Raw genomic sequence first — 24,898 nt, forward strand, 5'->3', positions numbered from 1 at the left:
CGTGGCAGCCCTGGTCCAATTGCGGCCACACAGACCGCACTGCAGCGCCTAAGTCCTAGGCGCCACACTTGTAATGTGGAGCGCCCGTCTCTTAGGCGCTGCACAGTCTGTGTTCCACTTAGGCTGACGCCACCCTCTCTCCCCTCCCACCCCCACCCCACACACCCCCACCCCACCCAAACCCTTAGACTTGCGCCCCTCCTCTCTTCCCCTCCCCCCCCTCTCAAATCCTTCTCAAATCTTGCAAATCCGGAGTATTTGACCGTGGATTTCGAAGCCAACCCCTCCCTTAAGGTAATCTCCTCCGATCCCCTCGTTTTCATCCATAGGAATTGTCACATTTGCTCAAATCTTGCTACTTTGGGGAAACCCTAGTTTTGGCTTGGATTTGCAAATTTGTGTTGAATCATGTTATGTTTCTTTGCTAATTTGGTATGGTTAGGCTTTCATAGTATGCTAGGGTTAGGGTTATGTGTGTTTGATGTTGGTGTTAGGGTTATGCTATGGTTAGGGTTGTGGTTATTGTTAAGTGGGGGTTATGGGAATTAATTCATTTATATGTTATGGCATATGTATTTTGTGCAAATATTTTTGTTATGTACTTACTTGATATACGTGTATTTTTGATATTGTAGGGATGGGGAGAACATGTGTTTATGTTCATCATGTGGATAAACAGGCCTTTTTGAAAGGCAATGTTGAGCCGGACCCGGATGAGCTTGACATGGTGTTTGAGAGTAGTCCTACCTATGCGGAGCACTTGGACCAAGTGAGGAAGGATTTGAATTGGATGGACCCAAGTGACGTTGTTGAGTTCGAGGGAAGGCATAATGTTGGTTTTGGAATGCACATCCGTTGGAAGACAATGCGTGTGAACTCCAAGCAACGTTGGGTTGCATACAAGGAGACGGTTGCCGAATCTCTAGACAAGGCTCTTGAGTTATTTGCCTCCAAGAAGGTTGAGTCTACTTTGAATTTGGACTTGAACCGGAACCCCTCCCCGTTGGTTGCTAGCACTCCCCCACCCATTAACCAAGATCAAATGAGTGAACCTCATTTCATGCAACAAGATTGGCCAACATTGAGCCCGACTCCAAACAACCAAAATGAAGATTTTGAAGAGGAGAATGATGAGTACAAGGAGGATGACAACGAAGTTGATCTCCATGACAACAATGTGGGTGATCTCGACCAATATCATGTGCAAGAGACAATGGACCAATCCATCCCTTTTTCCCGTGCATATGCATCGGACTCGGATGACGATGGTCCCGATGAAGAAGTTGATGAGGAGGGGTTCACGCCGAAGGAGGCCCAAGCATTCAAGAAGGTATTCGGGCGGGATCACAAGACACCATTGTTCAAGGATCTTAGTCTCGCGGATGAAGCCGTTGTGGATGGTGGCAAATGCATTTCTCTTGGAGCTAGGCCAAGTTCTCACCATGATTTGGAAGACGGCAAGAACGGGAAATATCCCGGTTGTGAGTTTGAATCCTTCTTGGAATTGAAGATGTGGCTCGACAACTACTCGGTTACACATTATCGTCCACATAAAGTGGCCAACTCGGACGTCAATGTGCGTTACACGGTCAAATGTGAAGTGCCAAGATGTCCATGGATTGTGCGTGCGAGGCCATGGAAAGGAGGTCCCACTTGGCGCATAGTGAGTTGTCTACCAACTCACATGTGCCGGCACAAGAATGCGGATGGCGAGCTTGTGTACCAACAACACAGACAACTCACGTCCGAGTTCATTGCTTTCAGGTTATCCAACCAAATATCCACACTTCCAATAATGAGCATCAAGAGTGTCATTGACCTTGTGAAAGCCATCTTTCATTACAAGGTGAAGTACGGCAAGGCATGGAAGGCGAAGCAAGCCGCATTCAAGATGTTGTATGGCAATTGGGAGGAAGCATACAACCGACTCCCTAGGTTGTTGTTAGCTATGGCCGCCACAAACCCAGGCATGGTTCACGTGGTTGAGCCTCATGGGCACCAAACATTGATTCATAACGGGAGGACCGTCCGAGTATTTGGCCGTGCATTTTGGGCCTTTGAGCAATGCGTGAGGGCTTTTGAGCATTGTCTGCCCGTCATCGCCATTGATGGCACGTTCTTGACCGGACAATACAAGGGCACTTTATTGGTTGCAGCAAGTGATGCCAATAACCGGGTGTTGCCTTTGGCTTTCGCTTTGGTTGAGGTGGAGAACAATGATAACTGGGAGTGGTTCTTGCGTCAATTGAGAACAAGGGTATTACCGGCTGAAAGGGAAATTTGTGTCATATCGGATCGCCATCCAGGAATTCTAAACGCGGTGGTGGATGACATTCCCGGACATACAAAGTTGCACCATCGATGGTGCATGAGGCACTTTTGTGCAAACTTCTATAGGGCATGTGGTATCAAGGAGTTGGCCGATGATCTTCAAGATTGTTGTCTCGCTTTCACCAACAAGCGGTTTGCCACATTGTTCAATGCATTGCTCAGACACAAGAAACTTGACCCCGGTGGTCTTGAATTTCTGAATAGGAACATTGTCGAAAGGAATATGTGGGCACGTGCTTTTGATGAAGATGGCCGGAGGTACGGTCAAATGACAAGCAATATGGCAGAATGCTTCAATAAGGTGCTCAAGGGTGTACGTGCATTACCCGTGACGGCAATAGTTCAATACACATTTGACAAGATGAATGGATACTTTTTAAGGTACTCAATGGAGACGGATAAGCAGATTGCTGGTGAGAACAAGGATAAGCACAAGTACTATTTCCCACCAAAGGTTGAAGAATGGTTGGACTTTCAATCACGAAAGGCAGACTCCCAAGAAGCTGTACTATATGACGACAACGAGTGGAAGTATGAGGTCAAAGAGCCTGGAGTGTTTGTTCAAATTGTTGTGATGCTGCAGTCATTGTAAGTATTATGATGTTCCGGTGAAATGAACGTGCTGTAAATTTTGTTTTTCCAGTAAGTCAGATTGCAGCGCCCAGAACACAGGCGCTGCACTATACTGTGCAGCGCCCAAGGGATAGGCGTCACAAAGTACAGTGCAGCGCCTGGCTCTCGGGCGCTGCACTCTGACTTGGTAATTTTCGTGGATGGTCAGTGCTGCAAGCCTTCTGTGGCTCTTCGGATAGCCATGGCCAATTGAGCAGCGCCTATGAGATGGGCGCTGCACTGTATGGTGCGGCGCCTAAGCGTTGGGCGCGGCACAGTACAGTGTAGCGCCTGGCTGTTGGGCGCTGCAGTGCTGTTAACTGCCAAACTACAGAAAGAGATGCCATTTTGGGCTCATGCAGCACTCACATAACTTGTTCAACATAAGTAAAATTACTGTAAAGACAAATACCGAACAAAGACAACTAATAACTTGAACATCACATCATTTAGGACAATTCAACATTACTACTAGTTCGCAAACACAAATACCACACTAGTAAGAGTTCACCAACATATAACATAACCTCACAAGTTCATCAACCTAATGAAACGGCTACAAGAGCACTAACAAACACAAGCACTAATGCTTTCCGCGCGTGTTCCTGGTGCCACGCCTGCAGGCAATCTTCTTCTTCCTGGGTGGACGAGCCTCCTCTTCCTGCACTTCCTCCTCCGCCTCATGATCCAAGCTAGCCATCCGCGAGGTCCCTACGACCACCTTTGGGTTGCCTCTGTTGTCAAAGTCGTTGGGCGTGTACCGGCGTCTGGGCTGGCTAGGCTTGAACACATATGGGGACCGAAGTTGAGCGTCCGCCAAAGTCATGTCATCATCAATGTCATGGCCCTATCACACAATCAAACAATATGGTGAAGACCGGCGTCGTAATCAAGTGAGAATCACATCTAAAGGATTAGTCATACCTCTTGGGTGACCGCACCCTCATCATCCAGATAAGCATATGGGGAACTCACATCGTCCCCCTGATGGTGAGATGAGGGGTCTGATGGTGTACCAGACCTGGAGGCAGATGGTTCATCAAATTCAGGATCACGGCAACCGAGAAGATTCGATAACCGCCTTAACTTCCTGGCCTGACGCTGTAACATGAACAAGTGTGGAAGATATCAAACTCCGCAACATAGACTGGCTCTCATAGTGAATGCAATATGTACCTTGAGGAATGCTCGTAGTGAACCATCATCATTGCCTTTTCCAACCGGTGTGTTCTCCAGAATAGACTGGCTCTCATCAGCTGCTTTCTTGATCTCGGTGCGCTGCGGATGAGAAAGAATGAACACGTTAGCCATTCAGACATGTGTAATACGGCCAACGGGAAAGTAAAGAAGGAACACTTTACCACATAGTTAATCACCGGAACAACAGGGACTCCTTGCCCAATCCTGACATCTCTGTTGTACTTCCCCTTTGATAGATCCTCAAAGTTCACGGGTTCTTCAAGAATATCCTCATTATATGCCGGCGGGCATATCTCAACTCGAGTATTTTCAAGAAGCCATCGTATGTAGTTATCAAAAGCAAGTGGGTTATGCTCACGAAGCTGGGCGCGTGCACTGCTATGAGCTTGCTCCACGCAAAGCTGGAAGCGGGTAACATACGAAGCATGATGCTTGTCCCAGTCCTTTATCTTCCGCTGCCTTCTCCTGTCCAACCTGCATGGTACAATACCAAACATTAGCAAAATCAAGAAGGACTGACGATGCTTAGTCAATACGCTCTCTTACCTATGAAGTGCTTTGTCCGTATCCACCCATTCCGGCGGGTGAGGCTGGAACAGACCAAACTGACGATACACGCGATGTGGCAAATGAAACTCAACAGCCCAGTTGCATATCAGTGGGCACCGCATAAGCCAGAGATCCCTATCCCGCAAGCACATCGGGTTGATGGAAAACTCCGGGGTGTACCCAAGTCTGTCATCGGCGCCATATGGCTGCCATTCCACCTATGAAATAGGGCAAAAATGCAAAATTGGTGACTTTTTTTCAGGCAAGCATGAGAAATGACTGAAGTAATGACCTCGTTACCTGCTCAGGCGTAATCGTGTCCAACTCGGCAATGTACTTTTGGTACATGAGATTGACATCGTTCGTCATCTCGGAAACCACATCCCACTTGTAAGCCCAAGTGGGGCGCCGTAAGTCGTCATCTTCATCTTCATACCAAGGATTAAACCTGACGCTCTTCGGGCGTCCAACAGGCAGACGCTCCCAGCTCCATACAGAAAGTAGAAGCATATTACCAACAATGCCTGCCCTATCTGTGATCCTGCAACACGCATCGTCCAGCTGCATATGAAAGAAAAACAATGTTAAGTTGACAGCAAGGTTGCATTGGTAATGAACAAATGAGTTGATAACAAAACAAACCAACTACCTATCGGTACAAGTACGCAAGAGTCGCTGAACCCCAGCTCCATTTGCTATCGAAGACGGTCAACGCCTTCAGCCACATCCATGGAGCGTTCTTGCCCGTGGAATCAGGAAAAAAAGTCCTCGAGACAACGTACCACATATAGACACGAGCATGTGTCTGTATCACATCATCAGTGGCATCCGCAGGGCAATGCGCAAAGTTTGCTTGAATCCACGTGAAAGCAGCTCCGGCTGCTTTCCTTTCCTTCTTCTTCGGCTCTTCTCCCTCCTCTACATCAGCCTCAGCCTTGGTAGGAGCCATACCGATAAGAGCAATCATCTGCTCGCACCACCCGTCAGAATCGGTGCTCATACAGAGAGGCATCCCGTCGATAGCAAGACCGGTGATCAACAAGACATCCTCGAGTGTCATGATCATCTCCCCAGTCCGAAGATGGAAACTGTGCGTCTCCGGCCTCCACCGATCAGCAAGAGCAGACACCAGTGGAGCGTTCAGATTCGGCGTCGACCGGCTGACCAACTGAATCCACGGGAGTAGTCATGCCTGCTTGATGTACGGTGTGTACCGCTCATCGTAAGGCATGGCAGGACCAGAGACCCCGTGATACTGAATCTTCAGAGGTTCAAGCTTCTGCAAAAAACAAGTAATGACAAATCTTAGGGCATGCCAATTTCAACTAAAGGCAAATTTGCTAAATATTTAGATTACTCATTATTACCAGCCCCTTCTCGCGCATCATGTAGGCCCGGTGTTGTGTGTCAATGGCATTGTCGAGAATCCAAACCATCCTTACAAAGTTCAAACAATAAACATATATGAGTTCATCTCAAATAAACATATATGAGTTCATCTCAAATGATTGTAAATTCTCATATATATCTAGTATGTCATATGTGTTCAAGTAAATCAACATCTCATATTTCAAATAAACTCAACATCTAATATATATCTAAAAAAATCAACATCTCATAATTATCTACAAAACTAGGCATCTCATATATATCAAAAAAATATACAATCTACGTTTCACTAACAAGAATCATATAGTGTGGGGGGATCAAAGGTTCAACCTAATCTTGGGCAAACAAAGATCCAAACCAAGCAAATCAAAGGTTCCACCTAATCTTGGGCAAATCCATAAAAATGCAACGAATTAACGGAGGAAAAGAAAGGGAACGGAGGAGTTTACCTAGTAGGAGGGATTGGAGATCGAATCCGGGCCTCAAAACTTCAGATCTGAGAGGGGTGTAGGGGGATCCGAAGGGGGCGCCGCCGCCGCTCTCTGTATAGAGAGCAACTTCCTCAGAGAGGGAAGAACTACCTGGGAGGGGCTGGCCCGATGCGGCTAAAGTTAATGTGCAGCGCCCAAGCCATAGGCGCTGCACTTTACACAGTGTGGCGCCCATGCCTTAGGCGCTGCATTGCTGTCTGTGGGGCCGCAAACTGGCCCAGGGCTGCCACGCTGGCTGGATGTGCGACACCTAAGGGAAGGGCGCTGCATAGTAGTGTGTGGCGCCTTGCTGTCGGGCGCCACACGAAAGGGTCAGCAGAGTGAATTTTTTTCGAAAGCAGGTCAGTTTGTGATTTGTTTTCGCCCTCAGGTCAAATATGTGATTTCTGCCCAAAAAGAAGCTTCGCTGCTCCAACGCACCGACCCATTTCGTCCGCGTGTGTTCGTTTGGATCGCCGGAGACAGAAAAGTCGGCCCAACGCGCCGACCCAAACGGACGCGCGTCCGCTTTTTGGTCAGCTCCTACGTCTGACGCCGCCACGCTTGGCGGACGCCGCTAGGCCAGCTACCTGGTCCAGGGGAGGCACGCGTCTCTTCGCTGGCCAGCTTCTTCGACGACGCCGCAAGCTGTTCGACAGTTTGCCCCCAAGTACAAATGGACTCTGCCGGCGAGTTCTTTTTCCACAATTTCCTCTGTGACTCCAATGAGTCCTCATCCGACGATGAGGAGATGGTGGCTGCTGTGTTGGTCATCCATTACCACCTTAGTAAGCAGCGGCCGTTGCACCGGGGCTCGATCCCGGGGCACACTCCGATGCTGAATCGCAACTGAGAGAGCGATCATTTCCTTCTTTGGAAGGACTACTTTGAGACACCCAAACCGGCTTCAAACATCACCAATTCTGGCGCCGTTTCCGTATGGCTACACATGTTTTCAATCGTATTCGGGAGGGGGTGGTCGGATACGATAAGTATTTCGAGTGCAAGGAGGATGCCCTTGGAATGATTGGCTTCTCCACTTGTCAGAAATGCACTGGAGCTATCCGGATGCTTGCATATGGAGTGTCCAGTGATCTCATTGATGAGTACGTATGTATGAGCGAGTCTACGTGCCTAGACTTCATGTACAAGTTCTGCAAGACTGTGATTGCAGTGTTTGGCCCTAACACTAGTAGAAAAAGGCCCATTTGTCCCGGTTCCAGAGGCCCATTTGTCCCGGTTCTGGAACCGAGACTAAAGTGTCGGGACTAAAGCCCATGACCTTTAGTCCCGTTTCGCTTACGCACTGGGACAGGTGTGGCTCCACGTGGCCGCTGCGGCAAGCTCAGGCGGGAGGGCCTTTAGTCCCGGTTGGTAACACCAACCGGGACCAAAGAGCATCCACGCGTCAGCAGCTCGGGAGTTGGGTTTTTGTTTTTTTTTGAACGGGGGGGGGGGGGGGGGGGGGGTTGGTTTGGTGGTTTTGGAGGGTTAATTTAATTAGGGGTTTCATATATATTGTTAGCTAGCTAATAGAGAGAAGTGACCTCTCTTATCTCCGTGCTTGTTCGACGCTAGCTACTATACGTATAGAGAGAAGTGTCTTCTCTTTTGCTACTATAATTTTGTGGAATGCAACAGAGAGGAAAACATTTCTGCTTAAACATCTCATTGCATAACAACAAGAGGCAACCATCTGACTTAAGAGACTGCAAAAGGCAAGCATTGCTTCAGTACATCACATGCAGTTCTTCAGTACATAACTTAACTTAAACATTGTCTGCAAAAGCATACTCAATTTAAACACTGACACTTAACTAACTAACACTATGCATTTCTTCATTTCTGCATCTCCTTCATCTTCTTGATGCGGTCAGAGTGGTGAATGCCGACGCGGACGTAGGTCTCCGCCTCGATTGGCATCCTACTGTCGCCGAGCTGTGGGATCCCCGGCGCCACCATGTGCAGGTCGTCGTTGGCAGGCAGTTGCAGCTGTTGCGCCACCTCCCCCTCCCCCTCGCTGTCGTCCTCCACCTCCATCACCATCTGCTCCTGTTCGCTGTCGTCCTCCACCTCCACCACCACGTCCACACCAGGCTCCTCCTCCTCCTCGCTGGACTCTTCCTCCTCCTCCTCACCCCCTCCTCCTCCTCCTCCTCATCTTCACAGCTCTCTTCCTCGCTGTTAGAGTGGACAATCACCTGCTCCACTTCAGCTGGTACAGCGACCACGACGCCAACAAGACCTTCCACTGGAGTTAGAGGGGCACGATGGCGGGAGCGGTACTCGTACCACCTAGCACGCTGATGCGGATCTGGTGAGTTCTCCGCTTCATTCATAGCCCAAAGGAAAACAGCGACAGGAGGAATTCCACGGCTGCCGGGGAACATCGTCTTCTTCTCATCATCCGTAGCCACGGCGATGAGGCCCCTAGCGTGGTCGACGCACATCTACAAGCTGGGAAACCTATTGCAGATCTCCTCTACGTCCGCCCTTTTCTCTGCATCTCCCTTGCAGAACTTGCTGACAGTCTCCTCCCATCGCTCTTGAGCACGGCGAAAAGCTCTTGCAGACGGCCTCTTCTTGGGCGCCATGGACTTAGTGGAATTTACTGGACATGGCAGAAACATAATTAAGTAGGCATCTTGCTTAAAAGAAAATCAAACAAAATGCTATGAAAAAGACAAAATGCTATGAAAATCATTGCAAAGATGATGTATGCTTCTTTTTCTTCTTCTTCCTTCTTCCTTCTTCCTCTATTCTTCTTTTTCCTTATTTTGGTCGGGCGAGAGGGGGTTGATCGACATCCCCCCTCATGTTGAAGAGTTACCAGAGTTCTCTGATGAATGTCCAACGTCCGAACCGCCTCTCTCATGAATTTCAAACAAGGGAATTTAACAAAATGGCGCCATTCTGGATGTGCAGAAAATGGTCCATATTTTTCCTGATCTCATCTACCCTTCTATATGTCACGTTGTCTAGTGTCAAAGGATTCAAGAATACCATGACTTCATCATTAGCCGAAAATGACAGGTGCATAATGGTACGAAGCTCTTCAAAGTTGTTTTGGAACGGAGTTCCCGATAGAATAATTCGCTTTTTGGTACAAAGTTCAGCAAGAGCCTTCCGAATATCGCTATTTGGAAGGCCTTTCCTGAAATTCGCCTGTTACTTCCGGCAAATGATGAAGCCATGGATTTCTTCAATACTTTGACAGTCAACGTGACATATAAAAGAATATATATATATATATATATATATATATATATATATATATATATATATGCGATCAGAAAAAAATTGGATCAACTTGTGCACATCCATAATGGGGGCATTCTTGATAAATCTCGACCCTCGACCCCTCGGCGATCCTCGACCCTCGACCCCTCGGCGACCCTCGACCCTCTACCCTAGTTCCTGACCCTCGACCGGTCGGCGATCCTCGACACCCTCGTTCCCGATAAAAAATAAGAAGAGGAAGAAGAAGAGAAAAAAGAGGAGAAGACGAAGGAATAGAGGAGAAGAAGAAAAAATAGAATTTTTTCTTCTTCCCCTCTTTTTTCTTCTTCCTCCTCTTCTTACTTTTTTCACCTCTTCTTCCTCTCCTCTTCTTCTCCTTCTTCTTCTCCTTCTTCCTCTTCTTATTTTCCTTTTTCCTCTCCTTCTTTTTCTTCTTCTTCCTTCTTCCTTCTTCCGGTTTTCTTCTTTTTCCTTATTTTCCTCTCCACTAACCTAAAATATACTAACCTAAATGCACTAACAGTACTACTAACCTAAAATGGACTAAATCAACCAACCTAAAATGCACTAACCTAAATCAACTAACTCAAGATATGAATTTATAAAGTGCACTTAATATGTTTCGAGGACTCCCCCCCAACACGAGAACATTTTAACTTAGTAAATTTCTATGAAAAAAAATCATCATCTATATATATGAACAAAAAAACACACATCATCTATATATGAACGGAAAAAAGCATACATCATCTATATATATGAAAGAAAAACATACATCAAATATATAGGAACAAAAAAAACATACATCATCTATATATATGAACAAAAAAACATACATCATATATATAAGAACAAAAAAAGCATACATCATCTATATATATATATATGAACAAAACAAAAGCATATATCAACAAAATCATCACATGAACAAAACAAGAGGAAGGGGGCCGGCCGGACCGTAGCGCGGGGCGGCGCGGACCGGGGCGCTGACGGCGCGGGGCAGGGGCGGCGCGACGACGAGGGCTCGGGGCAGGGGCGGCATGGCGACGGCGTCGGGGGCAGGGGCTGATGTCTACTACACAACCTTCTTCTTGTAGACGTTGTTGGGCCTCCAAGTGCAGAGGTTTGTAGGATAGTAGCAAATTTCCCTCAAGTGGATGACCTAAGGTTTATTAATCCGTGGGAGGCGTAGGATGAAGATGGTCTCTCTCAAGCAACCCTGCAACCAAATAACAAAGAGTGTCTTGTGTCCCCAACACACCCAATACAATGGTAAATTGTATAGGTGCACTAGTTCGGCGAAGAGATGGTGATACAAGTGCAATATGGATGGTAGATAAAGGTTTTTGTAATCTGAAATTATAAAAACAGCAAGGTAACAAATGATAAAAGTGAGCGTAAACGGTATTGCAATGCTAGGAAACAAGGCCTCAGGTTCATACTTTCACTAGTGCAAGTTCTCTCAACAATAATAACATAACTGGATCATATAACTATCCCTCAACATGCAACAAAGAGTCACTCCAAAGTCACTAATAGCGGAGAACAAATGAAGAGATTATTGTAGGGTACGAAACCACCTCAAAGTTATCCTTTCTGATCAATCTATTCAAGAGTCCGTAGTAAAATTACACGAAGCTATTATTTCCGTTCGATCTATCCTAGAGTTCATACTAGAATAACACCTTAAGACACAGATCAATCCAAAACCCTAATGTCACCTAGATACTCCAATGTCACCTCAAGTATCCGTGGGTATGACTATACGATATGCATCACACAATCTCAGATTCATCTATTCAACCAACACAAAGTACTTCAAAGAGTGCCCCAAAGTTTCTACCGGAGAGTCAAGACGAAAACGTGTGCCAACCCCTATGCATAAGTTCACAAGGTCACTGAACCCGCAAGTTGATCACCAAAACATACATGAAGTAGATCACGTGAATATCCCATTGTCACCACAGATAAGCACATGCAAGACATACATCAAGTGTTCTCAAATCCTTAAAGACTCAATCCGATAAGATAACTTCAAAGGGAAAACTCAATCCATCACAAGAGAGTAGAGGGGGAGAAACATCATAAGATCCAACTATAATAGCAAAGCTCGCGATACATCAAGATCGTGCCGAATCAAGAACACGAGAGAGAGAGAGAGAGAGAGAGAGAGAGATCAAACACATAGCTACTGGTACATACCCTCAGCCCCGAGGGTGAACTACTCCCTCCTCGTCATGGAGAGCGTCGGGATGATGAAGATGGCCACCGGTGAGGGATCCCCCCCTCCGGCAGGGTGCCGGAATAGGGTCCCAATTGGTTTTTGGTGGCTACAGAGGCTTGCGGTGGCGGAACTCTCGATCTAGGTTATGTTCTGGAAGTTTGGATATATGTAAGAGGTGTTGGCGTCGGGAACAAATCAGGGGGTCCACGAGGCGGCCACGAGGTAGGGGGGCGCGCCCAGGGGGTAGGGCGCGCCCCTACCCTCGTGGTGGCCTCGGGACTCTTCTGGTCCATCTCCGGTACTCCGTGGGCTTCTTCTGGTCCAAAAACAATCTTCGTGAAATTTCAGGTCAATTGGACTCCGTTTGGTATTCCTTTTCTGTGATACTCAAAAATAAGGAAAAAACAGAAACTGGCACTGGGCTCTAGGTTAATAGGTTAGTCCCAAAAATCATATAAAATAGCATATAAATGCATATAAAACATCCAAGATGGATAATATAATAGCGTGGAACAATCAAAAATTAGATACGTTCGAGACATATTAGGGGCGCGCGCGGCGACGAGGGCTCGCGTTAGGGGCGCGACAACGGCGTCGGAGGCAGGGCGGCGTGGCGACGGCGTCGGAGGCAGGGCGACGACGACGATGTCGGGGGGGGTAGCTTGGCGGCGTCGTCGGAGGGATCAAAGACGAACTGAATGAAATTTTTGGCAAGTGCTGCTTATATAGACGAAGCATTAGTCCCGGTTCGTGGCACCAACCGGGACCATTGCGTCCCTTTAGTCCCGGTTGGTGCCACGAACCGAGACCAAAGGTCCGTTTTCAGCAGCCCAAAGGGCGGGAAACAGAGACCTTTGGTCCCGATTGGTAGCACCAACCGGGACTAAGGGGGCGCATTGGTCCCGGTTGGTGCCACCAACCGGGACCAAAGGTCTTGTGCTGACGCGGTGCGGTGGGATGTTTAGTCCCACCTCGCTAGCTGAGAGGGGCTCAGAGTGGTTTATAAGCCCCGCCGCGCCGACCACTTCGAGCTCCTCTCTATTGCAGGCTTACGGGCCTAAATCCACTTTCTGTGCATGTGGGCCTACTGGGCCTACTGTGGGCCTGCATCCTGGGCCAACAAGCGGGTTTCTAGTCGTATGCAGGCCGTGGTGGCCCAGTAGGCGGCATTTTTTTCCAGTTTTTTTGTTTTCTTTTTTGCTTCATTTATTTTATTTTGTTTGTACTTACAGCAAAATACTTACTAGTTTTTCAGTTATTCTTTTTAGTTTTATAGGTAATAAAAATTATAAACTTTCTGTTAGTGCCATTAATTTTCCAATTTGAATATTTTAAATTTGAATTTTTTGAAATTTGTGTGAATCACTAGTTTTTGAATAACTTTACTATAAATATAGATTTTTGCTTGATTCTTTTTTTTGCTATTTAATATTACTGTGTTTTATCATTTTTGCTATTAGAGTTTCATACAAGTTTTCTAGTTCATTCGTTTTGCTATTAGTTCACTCTTTGAGCTAAATGACCTTGAAATTGGAAAGCACTTCAAATGAACTCTGAAGAGGTTGAAAGTTGGCATGGTATCATCATTTCATCCACATAGCATGTGCTAAAAAGTTGAGAGGGTTACGGCAAAAACTGGATGCACTTCGTGTACAAAATGGACAATCTCTTTCGAAGTATCAGGGTTTCGAACGAAAACTCATCTGTTACAGAGGGATTTTATTTTTTTGAACTTATTTGAACTCCAGACTTTTTGTGTGTTCAAAATGCACCATTCAAAGCCACATCATCAATTTTCAATCCTTTCTGACTTCATTTTTTATTTTTCATGCATTTACTGATATTTTTGAGCTATATGACCCTGAAATTGAAAAGCACTACAAATGAACTCTGCAAAGGTTGAAAGTTGGCATGGTATCATCATTTCACCCACATAGCATGTGCTAAAAAGTTGAGAGGGTTACGGAAAAAACTGAATGCACTTCGTGTACAAAACGGACAATCTCTTTCGAAGTATCAGGGTTTCATGCGGAAACTCATCTTTTACAAAAGGCATTTCATTTCTTCACATGTAACTGCGATGATATTCTAGATCAAAGGCATCATCATAATAGTTGTGGAGAGAAAGTCTTCACTTTTTCTTCGCTTGTGTCCTTGCTTATTGCGCTGTAACCATGGATATTCTTCATCGTTTAACAGGGTGCTTGGGTCAGCCTTGACATTGAAGGGAGGAATTTCACGAAACTTTTCATAATCTTCAGACATGTCTATCTTGCCCTCCAATCCCACGATGTCTCTTTTTCCTGAAAGAACTATGTGGCTTTGGCTCATCGTATGATGTATTTGCTTCCTTATCTTTTCTTTTTCTTGGTTTGGTAGACATGTCCTTCACATATAAAACCCGCGCCACATCATTGGCTAGGACGAATGGTTCGTCTGTGTACCCAAGATTGTTCAGATCCGCTGTTGTCATTCCGTACTATGGGTCTACCTGTACCCCGCCTCCTGACAGATTGACCCATTTGCACTGAAACAAAGGGACCTTAAAATCATGTCCGTAGTCAAGTTCCCATATGTCCACTATGTAACCATAATATGTGTCCTTTCCCCTCTTGGTTGCTGCATCAAAGCGGACACCGCTGTTTTGGTTGGTGCTCTTTTGATCTTGGGCGATCGTGTAAAATGTATTCCCATTTATCTCGTACCCTTTGTAAGTCAATACAGTCGAAGATGGTCTCCTGGCCAACGAGTACAGCTCATCAAAAATAGTGTTGTCACCCCTGAGACGTGTTTGCAACCAACTGCAGAAAGTCCTGATGTGTTCACATGTAATCCAGTCGTCACACTGCTCTGGGTGTTTGGAGCGCAGAATGTTCTTGTGTTCATCGACATGCGGGGTCACCAAGGTAGAGTTCTGTAGAACTGTGCAGTGTGCTTGAGACCAAGAATGCCCGTCCGTACATATTATTGAGTCCCCTCCTAGCGTGCCTTTTCCAGTCAGTCTCCCCTCATACCGCAATTGAGGGAGACCAATCTTCTTAAGGTCAGGAATGAAGTCAACACAAAACCCAATGACATCCTCTTTTTGATGGCCCATGGAGATGCTTCCTTCTGGCCTAGTGCGGTTACAGACATATTTCCTTAGGACTCCCATGAACCTCTCAAAGGGGAACATATTGTGAAGGAATACAGAACCCAGAACGACAATCTTGTTGACTAGATGAACTAGGACGTGCATCATGATATTGAAGAAGGATGGTTGGAACACCAGCTCGAAACTGAAAAGACATTGCGCCACATCAGTCCTTAACCTTGGTATGATTTCTGGATCGATCACCTTCTAAGAGATTGCATTGAGGAATGAACATAGCTTCACAATGGCTGATCAAACGTTTTTCGGTAGAAGCCCCTCAATGCAACCGGAAGCAGTTGCGTCATAATAACGTGGCAGTCATGAGACATTAGGTTCTGAAACTTTTTCTCTGGCATATTTAGTATTCCCTTTATATTCAACGAGAAGCCAGACGGGACATTCATACTGAGCAGGCATTCAAAGAAGATTTCCTTCTCTTCTTTGGTAAGAGTGTAGCTGGCAGGACCTTCATACTACTTTGGAGGCATGCCGTCTTTTTCGTGCACACGTTTCTGGTCCTCCCGTGCCTCCAATGTATCTTTTGTCTTCCCATACACGCCCAAGAAGCCTAGCAGGTTCACGCAAAGGTTCTTCGTCACGTGCATCACGTCGATTGAAGAGTGGACCTCTAGATCTTTCCAGTAGGGTAGGTCCCAAAATATAGATTTCTTCTTCCACATGGGTGCGCGTCCCTCGGCGTCATTCGGAACAGATAGTCCGCCGGGACCCTTTACAAAGATTACTTGTAAATCATTGACCATAGCAAGTACGTGATCACCGGTACGGATGCCGGGCTTCTTCCGGTGACCTGCCTCGCCTTTGAAATGCTTGCCTTTCTTTCGACATTGATGGTTGGTCGGAAGAAATCGACGACGCCCCAGGTACACATTCTTCCTGCATTTGTCCAGGTATATACTTTCGGTGTCATCTAAACAGTGCGTGCATGCGTGGTATCCCTTGTTTGTCTGTCCTGAAAGGTTACCGAGAGTAGGCCAATCATTGATGGTTACAAACAGAAACGCATGCAGGTCAAATTCCTCCTGTTTGTGTTCATCCCACACACGTACACCTTTTCCATTCCACATCTGTAAAAGTTCTTCAACTAATGGCCTTAGGTACACATCAATGTCGTTGCGGGGTTGCTTAGGGCCTTAGATGAGAACTGGCATCATAATGAACTTCCGCTTCATGCACAGCCAAGGATGAAGGTTATAGATACATAGAGTCAAGGGTCAGGTGCTGTGGTTGCTGCTATGCTCCCCAAAAGGATTAATGCCATCCGCGCTTAAACCAAACCATACGTTCCTTGCGTCACCTGCAAACTCCTCCCAGTACTTTCTCTCGATTTTTCTCCACTGCAACACATCAGCGGGTTCTCTCAACTTCCCATCTTTCTTATGGTCCTCTCTGTGCCATCGCATCAACTTGGCATGCTCTTTGTTTCTGAACAGACGTTTCAGCCGTGGTATTATAGGAGCATACCACATCACCTTGGCAGGAACCCTCTTCTTGGGGGCTCACCGTCCACATCACGAGGGTCATCTCGTCTGATCTTATATCGCAATGCACCACATACCGGGCATGCGTTCAAATCCTCGTGCGCACCGCGGTAGAGGATGCAGTCATTAGTGCATGCATGTATCTTCTGCACCTCCAATCCTAGAGGGCATACAACCTTCTTTGCTGCATACGTACTGTCGGGCAATTCGTTATCCTTTGGAAGCTTCTTCTTCAATATTTTTAGTAGCTTCTCAAATCCTTTGTCAGGCACACCATTCTCTGCCTTCTACTACAGCAATTCCAGTACGGTACCGAGCTTTGTGTTGCATCTTCGCAATTGGGGTACAACCCTTTTTTGTGATCCTCTAACATGCGATCGAACTTCAGCTTCTCCTTTGAATTTCGCACTGTCTCTTTGCATCAACAATGACCCGGCGAAGATCATCGGGCACATCGTCTGGTTCCTCTTGATCTTCAGCTTCCCCCATTGAAGCATCACCGTATTCAGGGGGCACATAGTTGTCATCATCCTCTTCTTCTTCGTTGTCTTCCATCATAACCCCTCTTTCTCCGTCTTGGTCCAAGCATTATAGTGTGGCATGAAACCCTTATAAAGCAGGTGGCTGTGAAGGATTTTCCGGTCAGATTAAGACTTTGTATTCCCACATATAGGGCATGAACAACACAAAAACCATTCTGCTTGTTTGCCTCAACCACTTCAAGAAAATTATGCACGCCCTTAATGTACTCGGAGGTGCGTCTGTCACCGTACATCCATTGTCGGTTCATCTGCGTGCATTATATATAATTAAGTGTGTCAAAAACAATAATAAAAGTAAGAAAATTACACAAGTATCTATCTAAATCATACAAGTAAGAACTTTTTTTAGAAAGAATATAAGATCAAGAGGCTCACCACGGTGGTGTCGGTGATGAGATCGGCGCGGGTGATCGACGACGGTGAGGACGGGGACGGGACAGGATCACGGACCGCCAAACCTAGACAAATCTCGAGGAAATGGAGCTTGGACAAGGAGCTTTGAGAGGAGAAAGCTTAAGTATGGCTCGGGCATTTCATCGAACACCTCATGTGCATAGGAGGTGAGCTAGAGCACCACAAAGCTCTCCAACGGTCGGCCAGAAAAACAGAGCAGTGGAGTGTTCTGCTCGCGGGCGAGGTATATATAGGCATCTCATTGGTCCTGGTTCGTGGCTGGAACCGAGACTAAAGGTCCCCCTTTGGTCCCGGTTCCAGCCATGAACCGGGACTAATGGTTGTGGGCCAGGAGCGAGGCACATTGGTCCCGGTTCGTGTCTGGAACCGGGACCAAAGGGTCCAGACGAACCGGGACCAATGCCCCACGAGGCCCGGCCGGCCCCCTGGCCTCATGAACCGGGACCGTTGCCCCCATGGGTCCCGGTTCGTGACTGAACCGGGACTAATGGGCTGGCCCGGCCTGGACCAAAGCCCTGTTTTCTACTAGTGTAAGTATTTGAGAGAGCCAAATGCTGAAGATACAACCCGCTTGTTGGCGATGAATGCCAGCAGGGGCTTCTCGGGAATGCTTGGCAGCATAGGCTATATGCACTGGGAGTGTAAGAACTGTCCTTCTGCTTGGCAAGGGCAGTATAGGTGCCATGTCAAGGCTTGCACTATCATACTTGAGGCCGTGGCCTCACAAGACCTCCGGATCTGGCACTCTTTCTTCGGCATGGCCGGACCGCACAATGATATCAACGTGCTTCAACGCTCGCCGGTGTTTGCAAGGCTTGCTGAAGGCAACTGCCCGCCGGTGAATGTTAACATTAACGGCCATAACTACAACAAAGGATACTACCTAGCTGACGGTATCCATCCTCAGTGGACCACTATTATGAAGACAATCTCCAACCCTATAGGAGAGAAGAGGAGGAGATTTGCACAAGAGCAAGAGAGTGCAAGGAAGGATGTGGAGCGTGCCTTTGGTGTTCTGCAATCTCGATGGGGCATCGTTCGGTTGCTAGAACTTGGAGCACCAAGAAATTGTGGGAGGTGATGACTGCTTGTGTGATCATGCACAATATGATCGTAGAGGATAAGCACCCGGAATGTATCTACGACCAAGGGTTTCAGTTCCCGGGTGACAATATTGTGCCTGAGCATGGAGGAGCGGTAATGTTTGCACAGTTCACTCAATTTCATCATCAAATGCGTGATTGGGAAACTCACATTCAGCTGCAAGATGATTTGATTGAGCATATGTGGGCTCATGTTGGCAACCAATAGATATACCTTTAAAAATGTATTTGAGACAATTTAATTTTTATTTGGGTTGTAAACTATGATATATTTATTTGACTTGTGGAACTATGCTATATTTGTTTGCTTGTGAAACTATGTAAAATGTGTGTATTTTGTTTGAAAAACGACGGCAAGCCGACCACCGGGGGGGGGGGGGGGGGGATACGGGACAGTGCGTTGGGCGCACTGTCGACCCAAACCAAAAACAGGATGGACGACGAGTGGGCGGCTGACCCAAACGGACAAAACGCGCGTCCGTTTGGGTCGGTCCATTGGAGTTGCTCGTAGTGCGCAGTGCAGTCCTGCCAACCTGCCCCCCCCCCCCCCCCCCCCCAAGCTAATGCGGCGGCAGTATAATTCGGGAGCCTGACACGACGTTTTATGGAATCCTATGATTTCCGCCACGTATGTACGGGCATTTTTCACGAAAAGTCATTTTGGTGGATGGATGTATTGGAGCCCTGCATTTTAAATAGTGACATAATGATATTTTTGAAGTTTCAGAAAATTCCAGAAACAATTCCACATGTTCATATGGATGTATGTTACTCACATGCATATTTTGATGATGAAATAAGTAACCATGTGAGTTACACACAAATGACAAAATCGTGATTTTGGAACGATGAACAGTGCATGTATTATTCACTATCCAGATATCGTCATTTTGCCATTTCTGCATAGCTCACACGTTTACTTATCTCATCACCAAACTTTACAATGTGTAATATCCATCCATATGATCATGTAGACTTCTTTTCGGGATTTTTTGAAATTTTAAATGTGATTCTTAAACTGTTTAAAATAAAGTCCTCCGATGCAACCATGTTCCAAAAATCCACGCTCCATTTTTCAAGGATATACGGTGATGATTGGGATCTTGATGACGCCGTCCCAACCGGCCACCCCGTCCGTCCTTGCAAGTTGCAACATGAGCTGTCCGAGTGTCCGGCCGGGGCTCGGATCTTTGCTGCGGTGAAGTTAGTTAGGGAAAAGATCGAGGGAGTGAGTCAGTGAAAAGATAGTGGGAGGGACAGAGAGTGGCCGGTCATGTCTCTTTTCTTTCACTAACCGCAAATCCGCAATGTGTGCCACCAAAGCAAAGCTGAGGAAAGAGCACCGCAAAACGTGATCTTATATATGGTACTCTTTACTAGTACTACTCTTGCCTGCTTTTCTCGCCGGTGCAGTTTAAGTTACTTGAGATTCCTAGTACTACCAGCAACAGGTAACTTTTCTTTCTTAGTTAATCACGCACATGCTCTAATGGTGGGGGTCTAGACACTACTACTACTGCTACTGTTGTGCTGTTTCACATTCTCTGATGAAGCTGGTGCATGCATCAATGGTGGCAATTTCGCAGGGGACGACGGTCGAGCACAAGCTTTGGGTGTGGATCAACAGCGGGCCGGCGTTGTTAGCAGCGGGAGGAGGAAGGGTAGATCGTTGCCATGCAAGGGGGCGAGAGGAAACGCGAAGCAACGGGTGGCTGGCCGGCGGCCGGCAATGTGCGTGGATCAGATCAGACGAGATCTCCTCGCTCGGTGCCTTTGTGGAGCAGGCAGCGCAGGGGGCCATGCAAGCCGGTGCAAGGACATGCAGGAGGGGTACAGGCGCATACCGGCTAGTAGTACATGGGATGGAGGCCATGCATGTGGGCTGGGTGGGGGGCCATTCCATCCCGGCAACAGCAAGCAATCATGGCTAGGGGACCTCGCCTCCACCTCCACCTCCACGATCCACGACATGTCCTCGCGCGATCGAATCTGGATCATCTCCTTCTCATTTCTCACCTTTAATTCCACACATGCATGCATGTTACTGTAGGTTAGTCAGTCAGTTAAGTTACCGCTACACCATGGCCTGCATCGAGACAGAGCAAGTTGAAATACGTTAGACCATCTACAGTCGGATCCCTTAAACCCGCCTCATACACCCAGCGGGTCGCACGGTCACTGATCGGTCATGTTTTTTTACCTAGACGAACGCCTCAAACGGGCCTTAAACGTCCGGGCTGACCGGCGGCCCCTATATCCAGCCCAAATATGTGGCAGATATGGGGGCCCGGCACGCCCGCCACGTCAGACCCGGCCCATGCTGGCCCATCCGACCCCACTTATATTTGTCCCCATCCGCTCGCCAGAGCAAACTCTAGCCACTTCACTTCACTCCCCTCCATCACCTGAGCTCAACTCCAACGGTTTCCGGCCTTCTTCGCCATGGCAGGCAGCGGATCGGACTTAGACCAGTCCGGATCCGTCAACTGGGGTGTCATCCCGTGTGGGTTGGAGGAGGCAATGGCAGTCTGCATTGCACTCCGCCGCTCCTAGGAGGACAGTGAGCCGTAAGGCGTCGGCTCACTGGGCGCTCGGGTCCCCTGGTGCTGGATCCTCGCGGTCCCGGCAGCTGGAACACCTCTCCTTCCCCCATCACCAGTCGAGCGGACTATGAGTCCCACTGGGAACGGGCGGCCCGTCGTGGGAAGGAGAGGATAAGGGCCGCCTAGGCCCGTATCACGGCGGAGGCGGCTGTAAGGGCATATTTATCCCTAAGATGTTTTGGTGATTGATGACAATGCTTTTGCGGACTAATCGTGTGCGTTGAGTGTTTTTCAGAGATTCATTCTTTTGGGCACGAGACGATATCCTCCCCTCGGAGCTTAAAGCGAAGACGGTGTAGTCCTTTCGGATTAGTTTGGTGGACTAGTTTCATAGGGATCACCGTACTATCAAGAGGGGGTCCGTTTTGGAAAGGCTAGGGCGGAATCATCACGTACACTTCCTTTGCCCCTCCCTCCGAGCCTTTCCGTTTCGATGATGGGCTTGGTTCTCCTTTCTTTGTGCGCTCTCTGGTTCCAGCGGTAGTACCGCGGGCCAGAGCGGTAGTACCGCTTGGGTGGTACAAGCGGTAGTACCGCTCTGGAGCGGTAGTACCGCCCAGAGCAGTAGTACCGCTAGTAGCTCCGTGTGTGTGCTATCTCTGGTCCCAGCGGTAGTACCGCGGGACGGAGCGGTAGTACCGCTTGGGTGCCACAAGCGGTAGTACCGCTCTGGGCGCGGTAGTACCGCTCCAGAGCAGTAGTACCGCTGGTGGCCCCAAGCCGTAGTACCGCTCTGGTCTCGTGCTAGTACCGCCTCGATTCGAGGGCTCCTTTTTGTGTCGGGTTTTACGGTACTGGCCGCGGCTGTGGGGGGCCGTAGTACCGCTCCTGTGCGGTAGTACCGCCCTCCCTCCGCGGTAGTACCGCTGTGGACCAAGCGGTAGTACCGCGCTTTTGGGCGGTAGTACCGCTTATTGTTGCAAGCGGTAGTACCGCTGGCACAGCGGTACTACCGCTCTCTTCGGGGCAGAGGGGGGGTAACGGTTGGTTTGTTCCCCCCACTATATAAAGGGGTCTTCTTTCCCAAAGTTGACTTACCTCTTCCCCCAAAAGCTCCATTGTTGCTCCAAGCTCCATTTTCGCCCGATCTCTCTCCCTAGCCAATCAAACTTGTTGATTTGCTCGGGATTGGTTGAGAAGGCCACGATCTACACTTCCACCAAGAGAAATTTGATTCCCCCCACTTATCCCTAGCGGATCTTGTTACTCTTGGGTGTTTGAACACCCTAGACGGTTGAGGTCACCGCGAAGCCATAGTCCATTGTGGTGAAGCTTTGTGGTGTCGTTGGGAGCCTCCAATTAAGTTGTGGAGATTGCCCCAACCTTGTTTGTAAAGGTTCGGTCGCCGCCTTCAAGGGCACCAATAGTGGAATCACGGCATCTCGCATTGTGTGAGGGCGTGAGGAGAATACGGTGGCCCTTGTGGCTTCTTGGGGAGCATTGTGCCTCCACACCGCTCCAACGGAGACGTACTTCCCCTCAAAAGGAAGGAACTTCGGTAACACATCCTCGTCTCCACCGGCTCCACTCTTGGTTATCTTGTTCCTTTACTTTCGCTAGTTTACTTGTGTTATATCTCTTACTTGCTTGCGTGCTTGTTGTCGTTGCATCATATAGGTTGCTCACTTAGTTGCATATCTAGACAACCTATTTTGATGCAAAGTTTAATTTGGTAAAGAAAAGCTAAAAATTGTTAGTTGCCTATTCACCCCCCCCCCCCTCTAGTCAACTATATCGATCCTTTCAATTGGTATCAGAGCCTCGTCTCTTTATTAAGGACTTTATTGTCCAAAGAGTATGGTTGACGTTGTAGACGGTGCGGAGGAGCACTCCGGTGAGAATCCTGTCTCATCTACGGGAGATGGGGGAACCGCGGTTTCTCGTGAGGAATTCAATGTGGCGTTGGACACATTGAAAACCTCCATGACGACCAAGGTCGAAAGCATGTTGAATAAATTCTTAGAAGGGCTTAAACTTACCACCGCACCGTTGAAAGTGGGTGATCCCGCTAACAAGGTGACGGATGCTACCTCCAACAAGGGGGAAGCTTCGAGCGAGAAGGCTCCTTGTTCTAGTGATAAAAATGGGACCGGCATCTTTGCCCATGTGGAACCTCCACCCGTCTATGGTGGACCGCTTCCTTTCACTCATTTGAATCATGCCGGCCCGGCCCCTAAGATTGAGAAGAATGTAGATTTTGATTCTTGGGTCTATCGTTTTAAGCGTCATTTAAATCATGTGAACACTAACCTTTGGAGAATCATTGAAGAAGGCTTTTATCCGCATGACCTAAGCAACTTCACTCCTAGAGAAGTTGTGGATCATCAATTCAATGAGAATGCTCTCTTCATCATCCAAGAAGCAATCCCGCCCGAAGATCTTCCTCATCTCCGGCCTTACACCGTGGCCAAAGATGCTTGGCTCCAAGTTGTTTCCCTCTATCGGGGAAGCGCAAGCATTCAACGCTCCAACTATGAAGTGGTGCAAGATGAAGCCGACGAGTTTGCAATGAAAGAAGATGAAGAACCTCGTGAGCTTTTTCGGAGAGTGACCAAACTCGCGGTCTCTCTCCGAGATCATGGAAGTAAGGACACGGATGACAATTGGATCAAGCGCAAATTCCTCAAGGCAATGATGCCCTACCACAAAGCCATGTCCTCCGTAATTCGTCAAAGGCCGGACTTCCACACTTTGTCATCAAGTGAAGTGTTGGATGAGTTTGTTGCTATGAGCATCTTGGACAAGACCGCCGACAATGCGGTTCTTCGCTCTCAAAGAGTAAAGAAGCCCAACCTTGCTCTAAAGGCCAAGGCTAGTACGGAGGAAGAGGATGAAGAGGAAGAAGAGGAGGGCAACCTCGAAGATACGAAGTATGCCTATCATGAACACATGGCTCTTGCTTCAAGGCAATTTTGGAGCAAGAAGAACACGAGGCCAAACTTCAACAAAAGCAACTCAAGTGGCGCAAAGGGCAAGAAACGGATGAGGACTTGCTTCAATTGTGGCAATGTGAGCCATTTTGTTGCGGAGTGCCCTTACGAGAAGAGGGAAGACAATGGTGGCAAGCTCATTAGAAAAGACAAGGCCAAGTCGTTCCCCAACAAGAGCAACTTCACCAAGAAGACTCCCTTCAAGGCGGTTGTGGTTCAAGAAGAGTACAATGAGGATGATGACGATGATGAAGATAGTGAGTCGGTTGCCATGGCCTCCGTTGCCATTGCGAAGACTCCACGGGTGTCTCTCTTCGACTCACCCAATGAGAACATCACCGCCAAGTGCCTCATGGCTAAAGCCACCAATAAGGTAACCTCCAACATCAAAACTACCATCATTAATCATCCTTCTTCGACGGATAGCATTGATGAACATGAGGGAACAAATGTGGAGGAAAATGAGTTTGAGATCTTTATGAGTAAACTCAAGGGTAAATCCAAGAAGCACTTCGTTGCTCTCTTGGAATAACTTGGTGAAGCCAATGACATGATCGAGGCTCACGAAGATACCATCTCTAAGATGGAGGGGCATAGTCGTGACTATGCCGATGAGATTTCGGATCTTTCCAATGCTCTTGACGAAGAGCGTGGTCTTC

The 24,898-nt window shown here is 47.7% G+C and overlaps 1 protein-coding gene across 1 annotated transcript; it reads right to left on the reverse strand.

Annotated features, from left to right (window-relative positions):
• Positions 1-3,372: 3,372 nt before the first annotated feature.
• Positions 3,373-5,652, reverse strand: LOC109760729 (uncharacterized). Its single transcript, XM_073495884.1, has 6 exons — positions 4,993-5,652; positions 4,690-4,910; positions 4,305-4,617; positions 4,120-4,221; positions 3,868-4,044; positions 3,373-3,790 (listed from the first exon to the last, which is right to left on the reverse strand). Exons 1-6 carry the CDS (start codon positions 5,257-5,259, stop codon positions 3,527-3,529), a joined length of 1,344 nt encoding a protein of 447 aa, XP_073351985.1. The 5' UTR covers positions 5,260-5,652; the 3' UTR covers positions 3,373-3,526.
• Positions 5,653-24,898: the final 19,246 nt, after the last annotated feature.

This window comes from Aegilops tauschii, chromosome 3 (genome assembly GCF_002575655.3).
Source record: "Aegilops tauschii subsp. strangulata cultivar AL8/78 chromosome 3, Aet v6.0, whole genome shotgun sequence".
In the NCBI taxonomy this organism is placed as follows: domain Eukaryota; kingdom Viridiplantae; phylum Streptophyta; class Magnoliopsida; order Poales; family Poaceae; genus Aegilops; species Aegilops tauschii.

What these genes read in the sequence shown, in the direction of transcription:
- LOC109760729 (XM_073495884.1), bottom strand. Translation starts at nt 5,259, where the DNA reads ATGCAGCTGGACGATGCGTGTTGCAGGATCACAGATAGGGCAGGCATT. An exon ending in ACACGATTACGCCTGAGCAG is followed by an intron (nt 4,911 to 4,992) that starts GTAACGAGGTCA and finishes CCTATTTCATAG; the next exon opens with GTGGAATGGCAGCCATATGG. An exon ending in TTCCGGTGATTAACTATGTG is followed by an intron (nt 4,222 to 4,304) that starts GTAAAGTGTTCC and finishes TCTCATCCGCAG; the next exon opens with CGCACCGAGATCAAGAAAGC.